This window comes from Lutra lutra, chromosome 1 (assembly GCF_902655055.1).
Source record: "Lutra lutra chromosome 1, mLutLut1.2, whole genome shotgun sequence".
Lineage (NCBI taxonomy): Eukaryota > Metazoa > Chordata > Mammalia > Carnivora > Mustelidae > Lutra > Lutra lutra.
Window position 1 is genome coordinate 200,995,697 of NC_062278.1, and position 16,738 is coordinate 201,012,434.

The window sequence follows — 16,738 nt, forward strand, 5'->3', positions numbered from 1 at the left end:
TTCTTAAACCAGAAGAAAACGCAAGCTCTCTCCACCAGCCTTGTGTTGGGAGCCGGGCAGCCTCCCCGGTCCTTTCTCCTGCCGCCGTCCCCACAGGGTGCCTGCGAGGCCACTCTCAGCTGATGCTCCCGCGTTGGAGGCAGGGGCCCCGGGCCTGCTCCCCATTCTCCTGCCCTCTCACGTCCCCAGGAAAGAAGGCATATCCTTTTGGAGAAATAAAAACTGTCAACACATGTAAGCCTCGGTGGTGTCTGTTTCTGAGTCAGGGAAGGAGCTGGAGCTCTGTCACTGACCAGTTTTTAGAACAAACCTGCAGCCGATCACAACAGGAGAAACCTTGGTAAGGAAACACAACTGGCAAAGACACTGAAGACCGTAACATATAAACAATTTGAAGTAGAGTGCCCTGGTTCCTTTAACAGACATGGGGTCAGCAGTGAGGCAAGTAAAGCCCACACTGTGTACCGAGAAGCTTCCTGGCCTCTGGCAGGCTCCAAAATGTGGGAATAGAGCCGCAAAGCCCCATCTGGCCCAGCTACCTGGATGGAAATAGGAGAAAGAGCTGTTAAGGAGGTTCCTGCTGGTTGGAAGTTCAAGCAGAGCTGCCCTTTCCATTTGTGGTACGAAAAGCACAAAACCAAATCCGCTATTCCTGGGGATACAACAAAATAACCTTTTTTAGGGGGAGGGGGCCAAAAAGAAACATTTCATCTTAAAACTTTCCTGAAGCAAAGGGTACACACCACCACCACCACATGGTTCGATAACTTCAAACTTCTCACAAAGAACAATTTCATGGTAGATGGGAGGTCGGACCAGACTTAACGCGGGCCCATTAGGACTGGTGCAGCCTGTCTGCAGGCCAGTTTGTGAGTCCTGATGGGGAAAGATGGCGGCCTGCACCAGAAAACCCCATCCTGGTAGGGCTGCTGCTGAGAAGCCACACAGTGAGAACAGTGCCCAGCAGAGGTGATGGGGACGATGGCTTAGCCCTTTAGGAGGAACAGTGCTCTCTGTAGCCAGTGCTGCGTGACCGTGGGCATCAAGGAGGGAGCCGTGAGGATAGCAGTTACACCGTCCCAGGACTGCCCTCACCGAGTGTCCCCCCCCCCCCCCCTTTCTGCAGAGCTCACCGGCCCACAGCGGCTCTTTGCAGTGAGTGCTCTCTCATACGATAAAAATTATTAACACGGTTTTATTCTGAAGAACATTTTGCATTTTAATTAAAAAAAATTTATGTCAGGAAATAGTCATTTACAAACCTTGAAGTGTTTTTGCCTGGATCTGGAGTAAGAATGTCTTAAGAAGAGGTTTGTAAGGTCTTCATAACAAAGTATTATTTACAAAAAAAAACGAAAAACAAACCCAAAATATTAACAGGTTGTCTAGGTAATATTTAAAAATTTTGAACCAAAAACTAATAATTGTCTTTTTTTTTTTTTTGACCGCAGGGAATCCCTGCCAAGGTAACTTGACAAAGTCGGCATGATTCCTTGAACAGAAAAGGAAGCCTTGGTGGGTCTCGTGGTCCAAAAGTGGGTTTTCATCAGGCAGTACAACTGGAGTGTGAGTACGTTCTAATGAAAACTTCAGCCCTCATTCAGTTGCATATAAAAGCCCTCAAAGAGAACACACAGTACATCAGTGTTGTGTAAAAAGGCAACAATACGACCCGGACAGACCCAGCGTTCTAATCCTGCAGATCATCACTTTGCCCCTCCGCCCCCCACCCCCCCAGCACCCCTGTTCAGGACAAGGAGCAGCAGCCATCCTCCGGGAGCGAGAGCAGAGGAACTCCATCCACCTGTGCCATCATTTCGACACCAGAGATGCAAAAGAGGTCTTGTGGGGGCAGCAGAGGTGCCGCTGTGAATGCCACAGGGTCAGAGTAACCGGCTTGACCGACAGGATGAGCTTAGCAGAGGCTCAGTAAGTCACAGACCGCTGCGACCCATGGCGGACCAAAGGTACACTATCAAATCCCGGAATTCTTGCCCAAAGCAAAGGCTGTAAATCATCATCTGGTATATCTCGTGTAAAGGTAGATTTAGAGTGACTCCAAATATTTTTAGAAAAAATCTCTATAGTTCTTTTGAACTTAAAATTTCATCCCCAGAAGATTTTCACGGAATAAATGAAAATTGGCTCTGTTTCTTCTACTTCTGTACAGCCCAAGTAAAAATGCTAGTAATTTCTAAATTTCAGTGGGGAACTACAATTATTAGGACCCATGGATATTGCTGCAGTTCAAATACGGTACAATAATTACAAAATATAGACCATCTCTTTACAAATACAAATTATAGTATATTACAAGTCATGTACAGTAATCTATAATTTTTAAACAAACTAGCGTATCTAAGTTTACCTGGTTGCGAGTGCATGATTATTCCAGTTTACAGTTGCCCTTGAGCGGACAGTCAGAAACCGACTGAGTGACACTCTCTTGTAAACCGGGGTCACGTAACAGAAAACCTTGTGTATAAGGTCCTGCTCCCCTCTCCAGATGACGGCTGGTAGGTAGGTCCTGATTCACACACTGTATTTCCAAACAGCTAAACAGAAACCAGGAAGCAGTGTATTTGGGGGGAAAGGGTTTAAAAATGGATATGCTGGGCCCAGTGAATGTCTGATATGCTAGACCGATGGCTGAGGTAATGACATAGGTGTGGTGATCGTCATCACCTTGACCTTCCCCACTGTGCCAGCTGGTGGGTGGGTGCAGATGAAAGCCCCAGGGGCGTGCTGGAAAAGTGGGCAGGGCTTATCCCACTTCCTCACGGGTCCTCCCCTGGAGGGCTCGACCTGCTGCTTCCCACAGCTGGGGCTGGGCATGGGTACACGGCTATCCCCTACCAGATTTATGGCTTCCATGAGGCATGACATCACTTGTATAAAAGTCTAATTGAATACAGACTCCACACTAGTGCCTAACCTTTCCTAACTACGAGGCACTTTTTCCCTGGCCCTCCGGCGCCCCACCTGAGGCCAGAGCCAGTCCGCCCCTCCCTGGGGGCTACAGGGTGGTGATGCAGATCATTTCATCTGCCAGGTCCTCCTCATCTCTTCCGGGGTCGGGCTCTTCATCGCTGTAGCCTGGCCCAAAGTCCTGGAGTTCATAGTCCTGCCGGTGGGAGATGGGGCCCATGCCCCCGTTAGCCCGGGGATGCACAGTCCCATTGAGCAGGTTGCTGGCTGCACTCTCCATCTCATCGATGGTCAGGTCACAGGCATCGGCTATTTCGTGTTTTGTAGCCGATACAAATTTTGGGTCCCTTGCATACCGTCCTAAGCCTTCAGATATCAGGACCTGTGCGGGATAGAGGATTGATGGCATAAATGCTTTACAAGGCTCCGCCGGGAAAATGACAGAGGAGCCCCCTCAGGCACTAACCACAGGATGTGCTCTGGGGACTCTGCCAGTCCTGATTGCTAGACCTCACATGTGACAGTTAAATGTGAATGACTTGGAAAAGTCATGGAATTCGAACACTACATATCGCCCAATGAGAGTGAGCCCCACTAGGGAAAAGGTCTCAGTAGGAGGTAGGGCTATCTGCAGGCCTGGCACCTGTCATCCTAGGTCCAGCTCCATTAGAATGGGCAGTGGTGGTGTTCTTACACTCGCGCTATACGTACCATTTTTGCTTCTGAGGAATGGGCGTGATCCAGAGGGAGAGGGACCCAGCTTGACTCCTGAGCCTCACCCCACCCCCAAAACCACCATGGCACTGGCCTGTCCCCCTCTGCTGTGCCGGAGCCTGCCCATCCGTGGCACACTCACCGCCTCCACCAGGCTGTCTGCACTCCTCTGCTTGTCACTGTTCTTGTTGCGGAAGCTGCTGGGGACGGTCAGGCTGGCTGGTGTGAATGTTCGGTACGAGATGCCAGGCTCGTCTGTGTACCATGAGCTCCGGTGCAGGGATGGCAGGCTGCCGTTGACCTGATCCAGGGCCTCCGGTCGCTCCACCTGGATCAGGGGTGCATAGCACGGCGTCCAGTCCCGGTATGGAGGGGTCGCCGGAGGAGTGGCCCATGACCGGGTTGAGTGGCTTGGCGAGTACTTCTGGGCTTTACTGGAATCCAGGCCTGCAACTGCCATGATCTGGGGAGAGACGAGAGGAGGCGGGGCCAGAGATCCTCAGGGGCGGGCCCGAGGGCTCCCCAGGCACAGCAAGCAGGAGGCACTGCTGCACTGGGGTGGCCGCGGATAAAAGACAGGGATGTGAAAAGGACACAGGTAGTAAAATCTGGCTTCCTGGCAGACTGTTTTCCATTTCCCCGAATCCATAATGAACTTCTCATGCCTGTTCCTAAGGAGGCATCAGCTGCTAATTCATGAAACTGTGGCCAAGCAGTGGAGAATTAGAGAAGACATTCTCCCTGGGCTGCATGAACACACCACCCAGTTCTCTCTCGGTTTAAATACAGAAGGACATATGGGGCAAACGAGTCATTCCCAGCCCTCGGAAGCAACACATTCTCTCCGCTCCAGTGCAGTTCACCACACCAGCCAGTACCCGGGCTGCTCTGTAGCTCTGGGCACCAGCTGCTTCCCCTGCCTCTGGTTGCCCCCAAGCAGCCACCCCGGCGCTCCCTCTCTGCACGGAGGGCCACAACCAGAAGCCACAGCCACCCGAAGGAGGCAGTGCACACAGGGATCTGGCCCTTGGAGCGGGGGTGGGGGCCGACAGCAGAGGGAGGGGCGTTCGCACGCACATACCCCCCCCCCCCCGAGACATCCAGGCCTACTTGGTTCGTGGCATTTGAGGGCTGGGCCTTCCCATGCTTTGTCCTTCCACAACAAAGCAGGACAAGAATAAAAATTAACATAAAAACTGAAGGCAGAAAAGAAAGAAGTTGGCGGAGAGACCTGAACAGAACACCTGAAATGGAAGCTAGTGCTCACGCGCTCAGGACGTCGGCGGTAAGCGAGCTGGGCATGAGCTGGCTTTGCACGTTCACGGGCTGGGGACTCCCCACGAGCCCTCCGGCCCCTGACACACGTACGCAGTGGACCGCATCTCTGACATGCTCTTTGCAGAAAGAAAAAGTGCCTTATTCTTGCCCTTGAAGCAAAGCCCTGGTGAGAGGGCTGCAGCCCCACCACTCCTCCAGGCCCTGGGCTCCCTCCTGTCCAGCCACCTCACTGTGGCCGGGTCCTTCTCCCTGGACCACACTCTCCCCTTGCAGGCAGGGTTGGAGGCTCGCCCACCCACGATGCCAGCACCCTGCCTGCAAAGGTCTCTACAGATGTGTCTTAATGAAGGAAGAATGTCTCTGAGCAAATAAAGGGCAGCACTGATGGTTCAGGACCAGGCAAGCGGGCACCACTCCAAGCACCAGGGACTGTACCAGGCCCCGGAGAGAACACAGTGTGCACCACGGCCAGGGCCCAGCTTTGGAAGCTGGCAGCCTTGGACTCCTAGGTCAACTGGTCACGCACCTCCTGTGGAGCTCAGGCATGTCACCAGCCCTCTCCCTGATATTTGCTCATCTGTGAAATGGGGCTCATGACCACGTCTATTTGGACTGAACCGGAGTGTCTGTGAAGGCTCTCTCCTTCCCTCCTGCTACTGGCAGCCGGGAGGGGGGGTGTCCCGAGAGCGGCCCCTGCACCGCTGCCCCCAGGCCTGTGGGGTCCAGGCCAGGTGGGCCGGCTCACCTGTTGCTGCATCAGGTGCAGAGGCAGGGCTGTGCGGCGGGGCACAGCGGGGGACGGCGGGACCTCCTCCTGGCTGCTCTGCCGCCGCAGGCACTCGAAGTTGAAGGAGGATCTCCTGTGGGCTGAGAAAGCACAGCAGTGGCTGTGAAACCGGCGTTCTGGGGGGCCCCCGTGACTCAGGGTGGCCCCTGGACACTCAGCTAGGGTCCCCAGAGGAAGCAAGCCATACGTCCAAGGAAAAGCATTAGCGGGTGAGGTCTCAGAACTTCGGGAGGATGAAGAAGCTGCCTCACTGAGGATGTTTTTGGTTAGTGCAAGCTGGATTCTTGTAAACGTGGGGCCTGTTCTCACGAGGCGGAGCTCAAGGCTCTGGAGGGCAGCTCTTCTGACTGGACGCCCCGGCCCAGTACACACACTGTGGGGAACACAGCATTTCAGGTCAAGAACACAGTGTCGTTCTCGAATCCTGGGAACACCTGGGGCTGCCCTCTTCTCTCCCTGCAGGTATCCCAAGTGTTTCTGGGGTGCCTGGCATCTTGCTGGTGCTCCCGTGCTTATACCTGCTTTAAGGGGAGTGACTTGCTATCAGCTCAACTAGGTTAGAAGCAAAATCTTTCTTTGGGGAAGACCCAGCTTCTGTAACACCAAAGGCAAAAACAGAAAAGAACACCACTAATGTTAGAGAATACGGCTGTACCATTAAAAGTGCCTCGAAATGGGAGGCTCACGCACAGCCGGGACAAGAGATGCTGAGTTTGTGGCTTAACGGGACACAGGGCCCAGGAGGTCAGTCCGAATTCTGGGCCCCCAAGCACAGGCCAGAGGTCCCCTGGGAATAGGTCCACGCTCAAGGTTGCTGGCCCTAGACACACGCGTGGGGGCCTGACAGTTTGCAAGGCAGGAGCAAGGGCTCTTCAGCCCTGCTTCCTAAGATCCCAGGCATTTCTCATGCCCCAGCAAAACCCCACACCCCCCGGTTCCTATACTGGAAAGGTGCAGGGGCGAGCCTCCCAGGCTTCCTGAGGATCACAGGAAGCAGCAAGAACTGGGTTCTGGGAGAGCTCTAATCTAAAAGTGTGAGAAGACTGAGCCCTTGGCTGGCCCTGCCCAGTGCAGGTAGAAGAGACAGGCAGCCCCAGCCAGGCAGGCCTAAGGTGTCCCCTGGGAGGTGTGCTGGGCCGCCGTTGCCTCGATGTCCCACCTTGGCAGGACACAGCTGCACAACAGCTGCTGTTCTCATGAGACAGCCAGGCCTCTCCCGTTGGCACACTCTCCATGACCCTCCTAGGGGCAGCGGGCCAGGGCCAGGGGCTCGGAGCCCACAGAGGAAACCACCATCTCTCTCATTCAGGTAGTGCCGTTGTTTTGAAAATGAGTCCGTGGATACACCCATCATCTCACCGGCTGTGCACAACCTATTCTGACAGAGGAGATAATCCCACCATTGCTGAAAACACAGGCGGAACACTTCACCTTCCCCTGCCCAAGGTCTGAAGTGATGGGCAGCAAAGCAAATAAAATACGTTTGGTTGACTTGCCCTTACAAATACAGAGGGCATCTGCTCTGGCCCACTCTGGTTCCTCACTTTGCTCAGTGGTGCCCCGAATGGTGGGCATTAATGTGGCCACCGTAGGGGACACAGGGAGGGTCCAGGGAGGACAGGGCACTCCACGGACGAGGGGCCTCTGCCGGGCTCACCTGCATGTTTTACCCAGTATTTAGGGAGCTCAGAATTGCTCTGTTTGGCAGCATGTGTCTGGGGCTGCAGAATTAAATATCAACCGTGGAAATGGGTCTGGTGAGACTCCCCAGCATGTTTGTGACCACAGGAGAGAGAAGAGGGCCCCAGGCACCACTCAGCTGGATTGGTTATGGCACATGGAGTCAGCCGACTCAGAGACAATGTGTCTTAGCTATTTTTGGTTACTGATTAGAGTCCTGCTCAAAAATATGCTTCATTCCTCAGAAACACAAGGAATAGGTATCTTTTAACCAACACCAAAATGCCCCCAAGTGCAAAATCCACCTGCCCGGTCAGGAGCAGGCAGGGGCCACAGCTTCATTTCTTCCCCCGGCCCAAGTCCCTCACTGGGGGGTGAGCTACATTTCCTGCAATCCTACTTAGGCCACCTGCATAAGAAAACCAGGTGGGGGACAGTTGGCCCCCTGCCTCTTCTCAGCAGGATGGGACTCCTCCAGCCCCAGGATTGGGGCACTGACCCAAAACCTGCTCCATGAGCAAGGGCACTGGCTGACACATGGCGAAGATGGGAGGTGTGGGGGGGGGGGCGGCCCTCAGAGGTGCAGTGGGGGCGGTGTTGGTGGGACAGGCCTGGGCTCAGGTCCAGCTCTGCACAGCGGCTGCGCACCTCTGCCCCCTGAGGGTCAGTTACCCGGTCCACAGAGAGAGCCTGACAACCCCACGCCGCACATCGTGCCTACCCCGCGTGATGAACCCCAGGCTCCAAGGCAATGATAATGTGCACCAAAAGTCCCTCATCGGAGGGCATGTACTGGGCACATTCAGGACCACATGCTGCCCTCCTCTGTGCTCAGAGAGTTAAGAATGGTGCTGAAGTGGTTTGAGCTCAATCACGTGGGACACAGATGAGACAGAAGGGAAAGCCGATACTGATGGGGTCTCCAACCCCATCTGGTCTTGCTGGTCTTGTAGACTGACTGTCCCTAGTGCAGTGAGACCACACCTGTCACACTGTTCTCTGGGAGGCTTTACCCAAAACAAAAAATCTGGCCTCACATGTCGGGGTGGGAGGTAGTAGGCGTCTCCTTGGAGATCTCCGGGAATCATAGCAAATGGGTGAGTCCTCATCCTCCAAGAAGCCTTGGGGGTGATGGTAGCCTCGGGGCTGCTCAAAGTCCCAGCTGCCACCAGGGTATCGGCTGTAGTAGCTGTAGTTCTGCCTGGGGGTCAAAAAGGCCAGGAGAAAGGGTAAGGGGCACATGAGACCTTTGTTAACAAGTCCTCTTAGCTCAGACACACCCATGGTCACAGTCCTCTCCCCAGCTTTCGGACACCCTGGACTGGCGGAGAGCCAGGCAGTCAGTCCTCAGCTTCACAGAAGATTCGGAGCTTTGGGAGAAGCTGGTCTAAAAAGGCAGCCCCCCCGGGACGCCTGGGTGCCTCAGTTGGTTGGACAACTGCCTTCGGCTCGGGTCATGATCCTGGAGTCCTGGGATCGAGTCCCGCATCGGGCTCCCGGCTCCACGGGGAGTCTGCTTCTCTCTCTGACCTTCTCCTCGCTCATGCTCTCTCTCACTGTCTCTCTCAAATAAATAAATAAAATCTTATAAAAAAAAAAAAAAAAAGGCAGCCCCCACTCTGCCTGCCTCTGAGGCAGCCCAGGTGTGGTATTGGCGGGCCCCTGCTGCAGAGTGCGAGGGGCAGGAGACTGCCAGGCCTCCTGATGTCAGCCGGAGCCGCAGAGCCGCTCACCTGCTTCCGGTTGGTGAGCCCGGCATCCTCATAGCCCTCCTCCCCGCTGAAATACTCCTGCTCCTCCAGGCAGCGGGAGTCCCTGAAGTAGCCACAGATCTCCGGATCTTCCCGGCAGATAGTGGGGAACTGCTCATCCCCCGAGTCAGACCTGCAGTGGTGAGAGAAGGCCTGAGGACCTGAGCACCCAGCTGGGCCTCAGTGCGTGGCTAGCACCCCTGCCCCACGAGCCCCTGGCTCCTCCCCGGCGTACCTGGGACTGGACTGTTAGGCCTCTGGCGGCAGCGCTGTGTGAGCATGTGCGTGTGCTGGGAGGGGGTCGCTCTCCCAGTAACTTGCACAGTGCCCATGCCAAACCACTGTGCCCAGGGGCCATGGAGCCAAAGGAGTGGGTGTCATTTGGAGAACAGAATAAGCAAATGGACCTAGAGGCCTGCAGCAATCAGTAGTCATGGGGAGAAGACACGGAGCTCCCAGGCCAGCTACTCTGATCCCTGCTCCTTTCTTCTCTGGCCCATGTGACTTCAGGGTCCAGAACAAAGAGGCTCTCTGACCAGTCTCCCACTAACTCTGACCCAGGAGATGCGACAGGAGTTTGGGATAGTGTCCCCGGGGAGACTCACAAGGGTGACACCTGCCAGGTTTTCGAAGATAGCCCTGCCCACATGACAAGACTGTCATGCTAGCTCCCTGAAAGCTGCTATCCTGGCCTCAGTCCTCAGGAAAACCAGCCAGGCTCCGTCATATTGACTCTCTCCCAAGAGAGAGGACTGTGTACCCTCCAAGTTCTTTGTTCTCTCAAGTTGCTGCTGAGCAGCTGACTACACTTGCTACAATTAAACCAAGAGACCCAGCCTCTCCGTCCCCAAAACCAAGAGACCCAGCCTCTCCGTCCCCAACAAAATGACCGTCCCACTGACAATTCAACCTGGTCCAGCAAACATACAGAAGGACTCAGTGCACGAATGTTGAGGGCTACACGGGAGACAAAGGAGAAGACCTGGTCTCCAGTCTTCAGGAGGTTGGGGTCACACTTTTATGAAGCCCCGACAAGAGGCTTGAACCCAGCCAGCAGCAGGCAGGGCCAGCCTCCCGGGCCAGGCGCCCAGAAGTGTGCCGTGGAGTCTCCCTACATGGAGGTCACGAGGCGTGCAGGGGCGAGCCCACGGGCACATGAGCGTGTGAACACCAGTCCTTGGAGGATGACACAGTCTATGCACAGAGGAACCGAAAAGCTCCTTTGCTTAGAAAGAATCAACTACTGGGCCGCCTGGGTGGCACAGCTGGTTGAGCATCTGACTCTTGGTTTCCGCTCAGGTCATGATCTCAGGGTCATGAGGCAGAGCCCTGAGTTGGGCTCTGTGCTCAACAAAGAATCTGCTTGAGTTTCTCTCCCTCTCCCCCTGGCTTGCACATGCTCTTTCTCTCTAAAATAAAATAACAAAATCTTAAAAAAATGAGAGAAAGGGGAGGGGAAGGAGCAGAAGGGAGGGAAGGGAAGGTGGAAGGAAGGAAGGAAAAAGCAATCCCTCTGCCTCTGGAGTCCACAGCCCAAGCTCCACTATCCTATCAGGCTGTTGCCTCAAAGGGAGTTCTCAGCCCTCAGCACTGAGAGGCCCGCGGGTTACACTCACAACACAGAGCATGCGATGCACACACACATGTGATGAGCACATACCTAATGTAAGTTTCATAATAGCGGGTTCTATCCAGGAAAGGCATAACATAGGAGGGAGGGAGGGAGGGAGAAGATAAAGGTTAAACATTGCCAGTGAAATTTGAAATGCAGATTATCAGGCTAGTTCCTAGTGCAGAGGTCAGCAAACTATGGTTTACAGACCATATAAGGTCCATGAGCTACCAACAGTTCTTACGCTCTAAAAGGGCTGCAAAGAAAAAAATCAAAGGAAGAAAAATACTTCATCGCATGTGACCTTGGGAAGTTCACACTGCAGTGTCCATAAAGTTTTCTTGGGACACAGACACACTCACGTGCCTACACAGCATCTAGGACAGCTTTCCCTCTACAACAGCAGGGCTCAGTTGCTTCAGTGGAGCCTGTATGGTGCCCAAAGCTTAAAGTATTTACCCTCTGGCCCTTTACAACGGTTGCCAGCTCCTGTCCCAAGGTATGTGGTCACCACTGGGGAAGGTAGAGTTTACAGCAACTGATGCTGTCCTAAAGGCCAACACCTTTGGCAGGACACAAGGTGGCTGCTGGCCCTTTATCCTTCGGGTTCATCACTGGCTCCCGGCACTCACAGGTTCGAGTGCCCAGGCCCCCTGCACATCTCGTGTGTGTGCGCCAGGGCACAGGGGAGAAAGCAGCGCCTGGGGCAGACACTGTATCACCAGGTGCAAACACACTTTAAAGGTTACCTTTTAATACTGGACCTTCTTTGAGGCTCCCGATCATGCTTGTGGGAGGAGCGACGCCCATTTTCAGACACATGCTCAAGGTTCCCAAGGCTGGGCCGCCTCCCAGGGGCAGCGTTGGACATATTAGCATTATTGAGATTGGCATTTGTTGAGCTGGGAGCTTGCTTTCCTATGGAATTATGGTTATGATGGCTAGGACACCCCGAATTTCCTGCTGGAGGAAACAGCGGTCTCTCAGTATCACTTGCAGGTGGAACTGAAGGCCTTTGGACATGCAGGGGACGGTGGGTGGTATTGGTCTGCTGAAGGGGGTCTCTCCTATCACTATTAACATGATTGACATGGTTTCCAAGCAGGGCACCATTTCTCTGCAAAATAATGGGAGACAACACCAGGTAATTTAACAAGTATTTGATGCAGGCTAGCTTTGTTAGGTAATTTTTTTCTACACGAAACACAAACGCTAGGTAAGCTCCGTAGGATCCCTGTAAAGCAATCTGAGTGTCTCACAGATCAGGCCGATGTGTCTGTGTGGCAGCTGGCCCCCCTGAAATGAGGAAGGTTCCCAATCCCTGAGCTGGGGAGCAAGCTCTTGGCTGTCACACAAGTGTGCTCTTCCCGTCGTTCCAGGTTGAGGTGACTTATAGCCAGCAGCGCCAGCTGGCAGCCCCCAGCGGTTGAGGCTGGACAGGAGGCATGCTCTCTGGGCTGGGGGGGCTGAGGACCGGCCCAGGGAAGAAGGGGGTCACACAGGCAGGCAGCTGCTAGCAGGACCCAGGAAGCTCAGCCACACCGGCCAAGCGGCTGTGGCCAGACTCCTCTTAAGCTGCCAGCATGGGACAGAGTGGCCAGCTCAGGACGGAAGCAGGCCTGGCCCTAGAGGAGGTGCCGAAGGTCTGCTGTGGGGAAAGCATGGTCCGTGAGCCCCTCTAGGCCCGGGGGCTGGCGTGCATTCTCCAGGTTCTTTTGGGGATCACCGACTCCCCAGAGTGAAGTCCTGCCCCGCTATCTCCAAGTGGCCAGTGTGTAGCTAGGCGTGGAATAATTACTTTGAATACATCTTCTTCTTCTTCTCGTTTTGTTTCCTCCGGCTCGTCATCTTGCAAATCACATGATATAGCACGCCGGATTTCTGGCCCAATGTCATGCAGTGTCCTTAATCCTGCCTAGATCAACAAAAATGGCAAAACGGATTAGACAATGTGGGTGCGCTGGGCCCGGCCTGGGTCCTGGCTCTGTTCCTGCCTGGTTCAGCTCTGGCAAGGGAAGGTTTCTCCAAAGGGCAACCCACAGGAGTGACTACTCGTGTGAATGTAACTGAAGGGTCCTCGAAGCCCCAGGGTTGAAGAGTATGGTCAGGAGTTCCAGTCGGTCCTAGACTTGAGGCTCCGACCCAGTCACCTCCTTCTCATGGAACCCAGCTTGCAGGGACAGCGTCTGCCGTGGCCAAGAGCACATGACCACATCTAAATGACAGTCTACAGAAGGAGGGCCTGCAGAGTCCTCTGACAGAGCCCCAGAGGGGGCCAGGAGCACAGCCCGGGCCACTCTATAGAGAGGGTGGCCAGGATTCACTCGCCATGACCTAAGTACGAGTGTGAAGGGGCAAGGAGACCAAGCAGCCAGCAGGGCCACCCGTTCTGCAAAAAAGCCATGGGAACGAGGGCGTGACAGCACACACTGCAATCACCAGCACATTCAGGACCATGACGGAATGGGTCAACACGCACACAGACCCAGGCCGCTGTGCAGCGCCAGCCACCGTGGCCATCCGTGGTGCCCTGGCCTGGAACCCGGGGTCAGGCCAACAACCTGCCAACAGCTGGATCATCTTCTTGAAGACCACAGCACACTGGAAAGGGCTCACCAGCCTCTGGAGGCTGTGCAGGATGACCCCTCCTGGCCCCTCGCACACATAGTCCTTTGCCCAAGACCCTCGCCGTTGGCCTTATTTACACTGGGACTAAGGTTCCACCAGAACAGGGCCTGGGAGAAGCCCTTCCGTTGTCCCCAGCTTTGTTGGGGAAACATCAGAGAGGCTTCTGCTACACAGGCAGAGGTGGAGTTGCTGGCTCTGAGACAGTTCTGTTCTGACCATCAACTTGAAGAAAAATAGCATGCTGACTTAAAGACTGATAGGGACACTACAGCCACTTTACCCTTTTCCACAAAAAGACTGGCACCTGAAAGAGGTATTTCCTCCCTGCCACCAGGCTTAAGACCCCCATCCTCAATCTGGGCAGGACCCTCCCATTTGCGGGCAATCCTTCTGCACCTTGGCAGCCACAGCGGAGACTATCTGAACCCCGGCTGGACAGGGCTGATCTGTAGTTCACACTCCGTCATGAAGATGCAGGGGACAACTGGGCCTGGAGGCAGGCGTCAGGGGAGGGGGTCATGTCCCGGCCCTTCCTTCACAATCCCCAGCAGTGGGGAGTGGGGAGGGGCGGGGAGAGTGGGGATGGTGGCCGTGGTCTGGCCAGGTCCCACAGGGCTGGCCCCCCTGGTGTGGGAAAGCTCACAACTGGTCTTCTGCAGATGCCAGTGGTGGTGATGGTAATTTAGAAAGTGAACTCCTACAGGAACTTCCTAAGAGGCTCCTGTGAAAACAGCCTCCTCCTCCTTAGGAGACAATGCTGTTAAAAAAAGTAGACCAGACTAGGTCTATTCTTTGAACAGAGGAGCAGGTGCGGGGGTGGGGGGGTCTTTCCATTTCATGAACTGTGGGTATGCAAGAGCTGCCTGGATTCACAACTCTCAGGTTCCTGGCTAGGAATGCTGTGTCTTGTTGAGGAAAGACACACATGTCCTGCCACCAAATCCAGAATAGTTCAGGGTATGGTCAGTAGCTACCTCTTACTTTCCCGTCCCTCTGACCACAGGCACGAGCTGCACGTGCACAAGCATACACATACACACTCACGTAGGTGCGCGCGCGCGCACACACACACACACACACACACACACACACACTTTCCCTATCTCAGGATGCCCAAGACTGGCACATCTGTGCCAGGGGAATCATCTGGCTTGGACGTGGACCTACTTGCCCTTCTCTTGTAAACATCGAGAAGGCAACACTAACGTCCAGTGGGGGAGAGCTCTTTCACACAGAGCTGCGGGTCTGTGCAGCAAGGTCCAGCCCTGCAGTGTCCAATAGCCTGCAGCTCATTCATTCAGTGTTTTCCAGAGCACAACCATCAAGGGAAGATTAGCTAAGCCAGGGTTTCATTATCTGGCTTTGGATCACTGGGAGGAAAGGCCGGCCACAGATCTGAGGCTCCCAATGAAAGACCAGGTTTGAGACATCTGCTGCTGTGTCTATAAGATAAACATAGGTGACAAAGCACTAAGTCAACGCCCCAGGTAAATTATATATATGAACCCATGTCACGAGGCACCAAGGGCTTGGAATACTCCTGAGTTTGGGAAAAAAATCAAACCCACATAATCCTATTCACTGTCATTCAACAATTTGGACTAGGTCTGATTAAAAGAAATAGAAAACTATTTATTTGGATAATTTTTAACATCATCCTCTGTTGGCGGGTTGACATTTCACTGAAATACACATATAACATAATTGCATAAGAAAAACAAAAACGGTCTCTAGCAGGTCTCCAATGGTACACAAGATCAGGAGAGTGCGGTGAACAGACACAGGACATAGAATTTGTTTGCAACATAAATCATGGAGAAAACTGAGAGGCAGCTCAAGAGGCCCCTTCTGAGGACAAAGAATGACAACATATTTATTAAAGAGACATCAGAGGAGGATAAAAAGCATCACACTTCCTTGACACAAAAGCAGAGGTTTAGAAATCATGGTTATGTTTTGCTCGCTCCACGCAAGAAGAAACACATCTTCTAAGAGTCAGGGATTGACCTGAATCTTTCACATGGGATCTGGGGAAGGATGGGGTGGTGGGGGCAGGGGGAGGAGGTGCAGAGGGGTGGTAGCAGGGGTGGGTAGGGTGTCTGCAGGGGGTGGGGGTGGTGGTGCCAGGAGTGCAGTGTCTGCTGAGGGGGTGTCAGGGGTGGGGTGTCTGCTGGTGGGGAGAGCCAGAAGTGGGGTGTCAGGAGTAGGTTGTCTGCCATGTCTGGGAAAGAGGGAAAAAGAGGTTTCCAAACTTGAACTGAAATGAAGCTTAAACACAGCACCCTGAATTTATTACATATCACAAAACATAATAATGAAATTTTTCTAGCACACATATCAAGCTAAAAGGTAGCTTAGGCTGCTCCAAAATTTCCATAGGCACAAGTTCTGATCTCAGAAAACTATCTTAAACTCTTGAAAAAATTACTTTTTTCCACAGCCCTAAGAAAAAGAACATTTTTTTCCTTGAAATAAACACTTTACAATCAGTAAAATGAGCCATTCTTTCATTTTTCATTATCTGTGTCTACCTCTATCAGCAAAATACTACTTTAATCTGAAATGTGGTCATTAGCACTTAAACCAACACAATTAAAGCGGTATAAAGTCATTCCATTAACATCACAGTAGAATTATGGTTTTGAATAAACACAGAAATGCTATAAAATAGAAACATTTTTGATTTAAGATGTCCAATCATATAAAATATTAAACAGAATCAAGCCTAGTTTCTGGTTGATTTTTAAATGCTAGATGGTATCATAAATATCTTTTAAAAAAAGAAATGTTGGCGCTTTGCCTGTAGACTGCTGCTTTAAATTTTAGACACCATTTAATTGGAATTTTATAGATATTTACTCTATAGAATGATTAAATCACCAAAAAAAAAAAAAACCCCAAAACCCAAACTACAAAATCTCTCTAAATATCTTTGAAGCAACAGCATAAAAATATGGTATTTTAATGTCAATAGGAGCATCCATTTACCTTCCTTTCTCTTGCCCACTCTTAGGGTCAGATTTTCCTACCTGAGTGCAGGAGAGATGCCGCGCCGGCTGCCCTCCTAAGCTAGCTCCGTGAGACACACCCGGGAGCTGTCAGCTCTCGCGGCACAGTGAGCCCAGTCAAAGGCCAGAACCCCTCCTGAACCTACACTGTAACAGTGGAGATACGAGATGTGAGTCTCCAGTCGGACCCGGCCAGGCCATTCATCTCTGGATACGAGTGCCAGGCTTTCAGACTCCAGCCAACGGGCCCCCGTCTGGCTGAGCCTGGTCTCCATCAAGGGCTTCACTCAGCCGGGGCTGGCCCTGCACACTCGTCTCCTGAAGGGCAAGTGCTGGTGAACCCTTTGGCGGG

The 16,738-nt window shown here is 53.1% G+C and overlaps 2 protein-coding genes across 2 annotated transcripts in view; one reads left to right on the plus strand and one right to left on the minus strand.

The window, feature by feature from the left end:
• CHDH (choline dehydrogenase) overlaps positions 1 to 2,199 on the plus strand; it is a 38,235-nt gene extending 36,036 nt beyond the window's left edge. Inside the window, exon 9 of the mRNA XM_047691785.1 lies at positions 1,452 to 2,199. The gene's annotated coding sequence lies outside the window, so the exon portion shown is untranslated. The remainder of the gene's footprint in view (positions 1 to 1,451) is intronic.
• A 123-nt stretch (positions 2,200 to 2,322) lies between these two features.
• Positions 2,323 to 16,738, minus strand: part of CACNA1D (calcium voltage-gated channel subunit alpha1 D) — a 299,526-nt gene continuing 285,110 nt past the window's right edge. The window contains 9 exon segments of the mRNA XM_047691769.1: positions 2,323 to 3,310; positions 3,785 to 4,105; positions 5,666 to 5,787; positions 8,425 to 8,588; positions 9,121 to 9,143; positions 9,145 to 9,271; positions 10,799 to 10,825; positions 11,500 to 11,867; positions 12,549 to 12,665. Of these exon segments, the coding sequence (XP_047547725.1) occupies positions 3,017 to 3,310; positions 3,785 to 4,105; positions 5,666 to 5,787; positions 8,425 to 8,588; positions 9,121 to 9,143; positions 9,145 to 9,271; positions 10,799 to 10,825; positions 11,500 to 11,867; positions 12,549 to 12,665 (1,563 nt within the window). The 3' untranslated portion in view covers positions 2,323 to 3,016.